Source organism: Dendroctonus ponderosae, unplaced genomic scaffold (assembly GCF_020466585.1).
Source record: "Dendroctonus ponderosae isolate FM_Combo_2020 unplaced genomic scaffold, Dpon_F_20191213v2 Dpon_F_20191213_6, whole genome shotgun sequence".
NCBI lineage: Eukaryota > Metazoa > Arthropoda > Insecta > Coleoptera > Curculionidae > Dendroctonus > Dendroctonus ponderosae.
The window spans coordinates 2,043,533-2,052,609 of NW_026018814.1; the positions used below are offsets into that span (position 1 = coordinate 2,043,533).

The following is a 9,077-nucleotide window of genomic DNA, read 5'->3' on the forward strand; positions in this document are numbered from 1 at the left end:
AATTGAGTTAGAGCCTTATAGTATTAGAGACTATTTAAATATGTAACAACAGTACCTTTTAGTATAATATGTCCTTTGTCAATTGTATTTTAACGCCATTTCATTTTGTATTCTTTATACATGTGCATGTATCAGAATGTAATTTGAAATAAAGATAAAAAAAACTTTAAATGTTGCATGTGAATCAACCGGGATTTAAATTTTTTAAACTGCGGTCACAATCAGTTTATTCGCCCTTGGCTTTTTAACTGGATTTTGTGAGTTTCCCGGAAAACCCAGACATTTGCAACAATCTTACATAAAACGATGATCATTGTTACAGCTATTGCTACGCCCATTAACCCAGCCACCCTCAGCCAGTCAAGTTCCGACTCAACTCCGTCCAGTAGACCAAACTACCCCCGCACAAACTATCAAGTGCCACGCACTCATATTTCCCTTGAGTCTACACCCAATAATGTTGCGGTGGAGAACGTGTATTCCGCCCATCCGGGCAGCGCATCCACTTACGACGGCTCAGGAGTTACTTCCTCAGGTTACTTAAGGTAATTTAGCGCAAACTTGCCAGTTGTCGATTCAAAAGTTGCAATTATCCAGCCAACAACCTCCTCCTGGAAGCACGTACGCGCCGGGGATGAACGTTCTTGCAGAGTCGCAGGCTTCCAAAAGGATTCAAGCTCAGCCGCACCCTCTTAAGAGCTTTACCGTACCGGCTCCGCCTCCTGTATCAGCGCCAGGCACTCCGCAGCCCAAACATATAGGTAATTTTGGTCGCATTAAACCGGGACATTTGCTGAACATCAGCAACCATTCAGTTACAGTTAGGCCTACGTCGTCGCCATACAAAAAGCCTCCCGCAAGCAGTACGAGTAACCTTACAAACACGCCGCCTTCTCGCATAAATGCGAGCAACCCGCCTCCTCACACTGCTGAGGAGGTGCAGCGGTTGCAACCGTCTCATTCCACCGAGGAACTTAATCAAGAAATGGCCAATTTAGAGGGCCTCATGATGACGCTAAACGCAATAACCGCTAAAGAGTTCGAATGCTAGAAGGAAGTCGCTGTTTGATGTAAGTTTTTTTCGTTTTATTGTTGATAAAATATTGTTTTGTGTACAAGATTGCCTGTTTTTCTGCGAATTTTTTTGATCAACACCCAAGCAATCGGGAACTTAACGTAAGAAGATTTTTTTTATATAGTTTTAAAACACCGATAAGGAATCTTGTACAATCTGAAGACTGAAGTTAAATTATTTGTTATTGAATTATTTGTTGATTTGTTTTGGGAGACGCAGCTAATATAACACGCCAACTACCTTGTATACTTAAAATGTAAACACTAATCACAAACAAAATCGGCCTCTAACACTGTAGGAATGTAAGATAGTAAACCGATCTCAAATTAGGCGACTCGCAGGATTTTTTATGTTCGAAGAATAACAGTTCTTGTTCAGAGCATTTCCGTCAATATATCTAGCAATTTTATAGAGAAATGACCGCAATTCAACGCAAGATTTACAGCTGATGTGTCTGTAAGTAGCTGCAAAAACAGTATGATTAATCGGCCTCTGCTTACATGGGAAAGGAAAATTACGTTTTAGGCAATTTTCAAACCGCAAAGAATTTATTTTAGTTTATTTTAAGACAAGCAAGCTTTTAGGTAAAACTAAGTAAACTAGTTTGCTATGCAGTGGACGGTGTGTTAATTTCATCGCTACTCATTGCATGAGTGGATAAGTATTTTATTTCCATATGCCTTACTTTTAGATTTTATTAACGGGGCTACTAAACTGGCTGTTCCTTGTACATATAAAATTAATTAAAATCGCTTTAGGGAGAGAAGATGTAAATATCAAAAGCTTGCCGATAGCCTCAAGACTTACGGAATTGAATATATCAAGTACCTGCAGTCAGAAGCTGTTGAACGCTTGATTTTATTCGAAAAACATCCATCTGACATAGTTCCTTTTAGTTAACGCACACACGTGCTAGTTTTATTGGACTGCTCTCATAATCTTGCCTCTCAGAACGTTTTTTCTCCCCAATTATGTACATAGTAATCCAATATCGGTCTGATATTCAATTTTTACGCGAAAACTATCAGTTTTTCGTAACTTTTTGAAAGGTTTGACCAAGATTTCACTGCCTAATAAAATTTTTAAGCTTTATTCTATTTAGATAACGCGTGATAAGAATCTCATAGAAGAATGGTTACTTTTATAAAATAGCTCAAGATCAGATTTGTTTTTTTTTTCATGTAAAATTACTGTTCGAGGACGAACGTAATGCCGCGTCTAGACCTAACGAGCCAAGCCTGAGCTGCGGAAAATTATTTAGACAAAGGAATTCTGCCGCGGCTCAGGCTCTGTTCGTTACGTCTGGACGCAACAGATTGCAATTAATGACCATTTTATTTGTAGTATAATCCAGTTTTAAGTTTAGGTAGGAATTTTGTACATAAACATGTACAAATTACGCTAGAGATAACAAACGTTTTGTATTATTGTAGATGCAACTTTGTTGTCTAAGCACATTTTATATATTTTTATACAGTAGTACAAAATGTTGGCGAAACTGTGTCCCATGCGTTTCAGGCACTTACTATACATTTATATTTGCTTTGTACATTGTATTGTGTTAGGATGCCATTTTCTTATCGATCAAGGTTTTTACATAATAATGTTTTACCAGTTGAACAGTTGACCTGGGGATCCGACGTAAAACGATTATTTTGCAAAAACCTTCTCTATTATAATCTTGTGATGTGTAAAAGTTTTTATATTTAATATATTTATTAAAAGTTTAATATACGGCGGTAGAAAGTATGCTTACTTTCGGCCCATAACAAGTGTGTATTACACATTCTGCCTAAGGCCTTGTATAGGAGGTAAGACCGGGAATATTTTATAAAATTGAAGTTTTTTACTCGTAAGTAAGTAATATCTATAAATGTGACTGAAAAATAAAACATGATGTTTTAATATAAACCGAATATATGTATTTTAATAACATCCCAACCGTTGAAACACGTTCCTTAAAAGTATGTTAATGACGCAAAACGTGAAAAAACAACAATACCTTTCAAAAAAGAAACTAAAGTGATTCCTCTTCAGCAACCATGGTTTCAAAGTCATCAGAGTTTGCACTATATGGTTTCAAGATTTCTTTCAATTCATTAGCTGAGGTAGAAAGTACATAGCATTGTTTTATTCTCAAGTTCCATTGCATGTCCAAACGCTCCTTCTCTTTAATTAAATCCGCAAATTCTGCCTTTAAAAGGTCGATGTTCTCTTTCATTTGCCTGCGGCAGGGTTGCTGATTAACAGTTCGCGCAATCAATGCGTAATCGATCTGATTCTGTTTGAATATTTTCGCCTGTTTCAACAGGGATTCCTGCTTGTTCAAATCCGCACTGATTTCACTGACTTTGTCTTCTACTGCACCATGCAAAGCTCGGTATTTTGCCATCTGAGCCGCATTACTTTGAAGGATCAGATCAGACTTTTTGCGATTGCATTCAAAAGCTCTCAGCTGAGATATTAGAGAATCAAATGTGTGATTGGACTGAGCGGCTGGAGAATTATCGTTAATCCAATTGGTGACTTGTTTCAGGAAATTCTGCAGTTTTTTATCGTCACCAGTGCCGTTGCCATCCAGAAGCAATTTTCTTCTGATTATATGTTCTGGAAAAATTTTGATTGCTAAATTTTTAATCTCAGATGTTCAGTTTGCCGAAGAGGTCGGCCACTCTAGTGAATGTTAACTGTTGAAAATGGACATTGTGAATTTACCTTCGGTCATTTTATTTGGGAATATTAGGATTAGGATTATATTCGGATCAGGGAATATTGGCTTCTACTATTTGCTACAGTTTAATAAGAAACTTTTCTTAATTGACAGTTTACTTCAAACTGAGCAAGGTTAGGTTAGCAAAAATCCCCAGTAACTTCCCAACCGACCTTTATTCTGATGGAATTTTTAGTAAAAAATAAAAATTTTACATGCTTGTTTTTTGAGCCCAATCAATTGCTTCCGGCGTAAGAAGCTGCCTGATGTGCATATATAAATTGCTCGGGTTTATAAAAGGGAAGAAATCGGCTAAAAAAACGGCTGACCGTTTGGCAACCATAAATACACGCGGAATACATCATTTAAATAATCTGTCAGTAAAATGTCGCAAACAGATCACCGTTGCTACTGTCAGCTGATGTCAGTGTCAGATATTTGTATAATTGCGATAATTTTTGCGGAGTGAAACCATCAAGAGGAGAACTGGTTATTTGATCCACGTTAAACGAGTTTAGTAGTTGGAAATCATCAGGTATTGAGTGCCAGTGTTTGTGAACAGTTTTGTGGCGGGTTCAATTAGTTGTGTTGTGTAAACAGCTGAATATGGATTTTTCTACCTATTGATTCCCCTTTTCTGAGGTAAGCCCCTCTTTGTAATATTTACCCGCGCTGTGATTTTTCCCAATGCAGTTTAATAGCACTAAAACGCAATACGTATCGCAATTTTATATATCGACCACCTAAAGTGAATGTAAACATTACATGAGCTTGACCTAGCACTAGTCTGAATAAGCCCTACATGTCCTATGTAGGTTTACATGTAAACACCCTTGAAGAAAAGGAAGTATTCGTCCCATGAGGAAAACTGCTCAAACGCAGTTTGTTGCAGTGAACTTACATAACCTTATTAACTTGCATGGGCACTGCAAACATGAACCTCAGGCAAGAATATGAAATTATAAGATGGACATTGTTGTTAGTTTGTTCAAAACCACATTTCCATTCATATTCTGTTCACAGAGAAATTTTGAGTGTTTTGCAGAATCTTTTTACTTCGAAAGTTTCCAAATAAAACATTTTTTTATGTTGAAACCGAGATCGAAACTCTCTGTGTAAATTGCAGCAATCTAAAAAAATTAATGATGCAGTTCCATGCATCCAATTTATACATACATACATATACTCGTCCGATGTTGTGTAAAGTTCAAACCTACAGATTTAACTTTTATTGGATTGAAGCGATTACAAGTTTTTTAGAGCGCGGTGTTTACTAAACAGGTCAAACTAACTGCACAATTTTTATCAAACTTACAGCATCTTGAGAGTTAAATGTCTTCTAAACATGGTGAAAATTTCAAATTGCTACTAGCTTTCGTTCGAAAGATGCGAATCTTTAAAGCGAGACGCAGTTTAGAAAAAAAAACCTCTATTTTGAAGCAGATTTTTACTAAGCTGACAAAAATCCGGACTCTTGGCGGTTTGTATCAAACTTTCGGCATATAGAGTTTCGTCTCTTCTAAGGATGGAGAAAATTTCAAATTGGTCCTAGCTTTTGTTTGGAAGATGCGAGCTTTTAAATGCCAATTTTTAAAGGAGAGAGCGCAGTTGAGCGAATACATTCTTTATAAGACCGATATTTACCAAGCTGAAAAACTCAGGATTATTGGCGATTGTTCTAAAACTATGAGAACCTAGAAATTAAAATATATTCTACAGTTGGTGAAACTTTCCATTTGCTCCTTACTTTAGTTCGAGAGGTGCGAATTTTTAAAAAGGCGAGCGCTCTTGAGCAAAAACATTTATTATGAAACCGATAATCATCAAGCTGGAAAACCTCAGGATTATGGGCGATTGTTCTAAAACTCTGAGCAGATGTTGATCCACGTGTCTTCTAAAGATGCGGAAAATTTAATTGGGCCATTTGCGTTAGTTTAGAAGTTGCGAAATTTTAAATAAGATAGCGCAATTGTGAAAAACCATCCATTTTGAGACCGGTTTGACTAAGCTTTCAAAAATCAGTATTATCTGCGATTTCTATGAAACTTTGTGAATCCGTAGAGTCGAGTGTCTTCTAAATATTGAACATTTCAAAATTTCAAGTGGCAACTTGCTTTAGTTTAGAAGGTGCGGATTTTTTAAGGACAGCGCGCAGTTGAAGAAAATCATCAATTTTGAGGCCGGCATTCACTAAGCTGACAACAATCAGGATTCCTTTCAATTTTTATAAAACTTTGATCATCTGTAGGTCGATAGAAGTGGTTTCTAAAGATGGGCGGAAATTCAACTTCTCAGTTGCACTAGTTTAGCAGACGCGAATTTATCACACCGATTTTTACCAAGCTGGCAACAACCGGAATTTCCCGCGATTTTCATAAAACTTTGAAAATCTGGAGATCGGAGTGTCTTCTAGATATTTTGTGAGCCAGTAGTTTGTGTAAAGCCAGAAATCTTACTTCATACGAATATCGGACATATACATAAAGCATCTGACCAATAGAAAACTTTGTCGGGCCATGGGAAATCGCAAAAATCGTGCTTCTTCTGAAGGCATAGAAGATGTAAGTTAATACTGCAGTGAACTGGAAAGAACGCACTCACTTCAGTTCTGCATCGGGTTTCTAACGATCCGATTGTGTTCTTCAAGAGTTGATCCGTACATGTTAATGCGTGCTAATTTTTTCAATATAATGTAGGACAATAATAAACCGATCGATCCTTGACATATTTAAAAATAAACACAAAATAAAGTCGAGGTTGCATTTTCAGCTGTTTGGGGCAAATAACCGCGGCAAAATCCTTGCCCATATCTGACTAACGTTGTTCAAAAAACTGTATTTACCGAACCAATTTCACATATTTCCGGCTCCGGGTCAATCTATTTATAAAAAACCAGCAAATAGTGTGCAAACATTTTAGTGACATCTTTAATCTACTAGGTGCGATTCATGGACAGCTCACAGAGGAAGAACTTTTCTCAAATTTAGATCGGAAGATGTCGAGTCCTAAACGAATCAAACTGGCTGCTAACCGGCAGACTTCAAGAGGAATGCATCCGGTCCTACCTGGTGAGCTTATGGAAGACACTCCTCTGGTGGATGTGTTTGTAGGCAAAATTAAAGACCCCAAAACTACCTCAAAAGTAGTTCTGAGTTTGAACTCTTGCCTGCCTGTTGCTGAACTGACTCACTTGAAGAGAGTCAGATGCGGCGAAGTTTTGCTGTTTCCCGCCGATAGTTTTGCTCTGGATCAAGTGCATGAGTTTCTCAAAGCCAAAGGCTTTGACGTCCAATTATTGAGTAAAGAAGTGCGGATAGTCTCTGTGGCCAGAATAGCGCCTAAAACCAAGAAGCAACACACCAAAGTGCATGCGTTTTGGCCCTGTAATTTCCACAGCGATAAATACATAGAGAAATTGTCTACCAACACTCTTTACACCAGCACTGAAATCGCCCAGCATGAAAACTACATGAAAATGGCCATTTTGGTGGCCACTACTGCGGCCAAATTGAGCTTAAGCCGCCAACTTCTGGGAGTTGTGATAGTGGATCCGAAAATTCCCTCCGTAGTTGCTTTGGGGTTTTCTGAGGCTCACGAAAACCCTTGCAGACATGCCCCGATGGTAGCAATAGACAATGTGGCGAAAACCCAAAACGGCGGTGTTTCGACTTCGTATGAACCACCGCAGGACAAATCTGCTCTCAATCTGAGCGGTTTTCATCCACAGTTGCTTTCAGTGATCAAGGCAACATTTCCCAATGAAAGCCTGGGATCGTCATGGTTCAAAGGGAAGAGTGCGCTTGAGGAACCGTCCGATGGTCCCTATTTGTGTACGAATTATTATGCCTACTCTACACATGAACCGTGTGTAATGTGCGCGATGGCCTTAGTTCATAGTCGAGTGAAACGAGTGTTTTATGGGGTGAAAAGCTCTAATGGGGGGCTGGGAACTTTGTGTAAAGTTCACGCAGTTAAGGACTTGAACCATCATTATGAAGTGTTTGCTGAATTGTGTCTAGACGAATGTAAGGCCTTGTAGTACAAGAGTGAACCGCTTGTAAATCTGGTCGACTCATTTGCCAGTGCACAGCAATAATAAGTTAAACAAATTCTCCCAAATCATCCAAATCTATCCGACAATACCTTCGTTATCACGTGCGTGCGTATTAAATAAGGTCGTGTTAAGTCATTCAGTCAATATTACGTTCTGGCTAATTTATTGTGTTATTATTTAGTGTTTTCACCAACTCCAAACGGTTTTTAGTTCGTCTTTTGATGGACCAAATGTATTTATCATGTATTACACCATTGACAAATTGTTGTTGTTTTAATTACGTTTCCCAATCCCTAGAAGTGTGTTAAGTTCATAGAAGTTCGACTTTTAACACTGATTATCGTGGTTTTTGAGAATAGAAGAAGTTTTCTACTAGCAGAAGTAGAAGTACTTATATGAAAATACCAACAAGGAAAGTTTATGGAATTTAATGTGCTCCTTGTACGATATAAATTGAGTAATTTTGAGCAATTTACGTTTTTTTTTTAATTGTAGAAAGATTGAGAGCTCTACCTTCAATTTTTCGGCTTTAAATTAACAACAAAAATTTGAAAGAGCAAGTTTAGTGCCAATAAATAAATCTGTATTTGGAATTAGTTAAGAAACATTTTTTGTGAGAAGTGAGCTGTGAAGTAAGTATGATTCTCTAGATGGCAGCAGAATTTACTAGCGCACTTTTCAACCCGTTTTAAAAATAAACATCATATGAACGTGTATCGTAAACGTCCTAAAGTTTTCGTACGAATCGATTGAGCTCAAAAAACATGCATGTGAAATTTTGATTTTTGGTAGAAATTTTTCCGGTCGATTTTTGGAAAAAATGAAAATGTTCTCAAAATGTCTCAAATTTCACATCATTTTCAGCTCACGCATGCGAGGGATGCATCGAACTCATTGAAAAACATTGTAGAAGTTTCAGATCCGAAATAATAGACATTTTCGGCACATTTTAAGCGGTTTTTGAGCGTTCACGATCTTTAACTGACGATTTCTTCCTTATTATTGACCTAAACACTTTATAAATGCATATTTGTGACCTTCTTACGTGGAAAGGAATAGATTGAGCTCAAAAAACACGCATGTAAAATTTTGATTTTTGGTCGAAATTTTTCCAAGGGTGGAGGTCGATTTTTTGAAAAAATGAAAATTTCCTCAAAATGTCTTAAATTTTACACCATTTTCAGCTCACGGACGCGAGAAATGCATCGAACTGACTGAAAAACATGATAGAAGTTTCA

At 37.5% G+C, this 9,077-nt stretch overlaps 3 protein-coding genes across 4 annotated transcripts in view; 2 read left to right on the top strand and 1 right to left on the bottom strand.

The window, feature by feature from the left end:
• LOC109536374 (neogenin) overlaps positions 1-2,991 on the top strand; it is a gene marked incomplete in the record, with an annotated part of 34,863 nt that extends 31,872 nt beyond the window's left edge. The window contains 3 exon segments of one of the 2 annotated variants that reach the window (XM_048667319.1): positions 323-545; positions 598-761; positions 816-2,991. In XM_048667319.1, coding sequence (XP_048523276.1) covers positions 323-545; positions 598-761; positions 816-1,051 — 623 coding nt within the window. 2 annotated transcript variants of the gene reach the window in all.
• Positions 2,975-3,909, bottom strand: LOC109536375 (THO complex subunit 7 homolog). The gene is made up of 2 exons (XM_019902562.2): positions 3,791-3,909; positions 2,975-3,682 (listed from the first exon to the last, which is right to left on the bottom strand). The coding sequence occupies exons 1-2, from the start codon at positions 3,798-3,800 to the stop codon at positions 3,093-3,095; spliced, it is 600 nt and encodes a 199-aa protein (XP_019758121.2). The 5' UTR covers positions 3,801-3,909; the 3' UTR covers positions 2,975-3,092.
• A 260-nt stretch (positions 3,910-4,169) lies between these two features.
• On the top strand, positions 4,170-8,103 carry LOC125504803 (probable inactive tRNA-specific adenosine deaminase-like protein 3). The gene is made up of 2 exons (XM_048667320.1): positions 4,170-4,427; positions 6,725-8,103. The coding sequence occupies exon 2, from the start codon at positions 6,781-6,783 to the stop codon at positions 7,822-7,824; it is 1,044 nt and encodes a 347-aa protein (XP_048523277.1). The 5' UTR covers positions 4,170-4,427; positions 6,725-6,780; the 3' UTR covers positions 7,825-8,103.
• Positions 8,104-9,077: the final 974 nt, after the last annotated feature.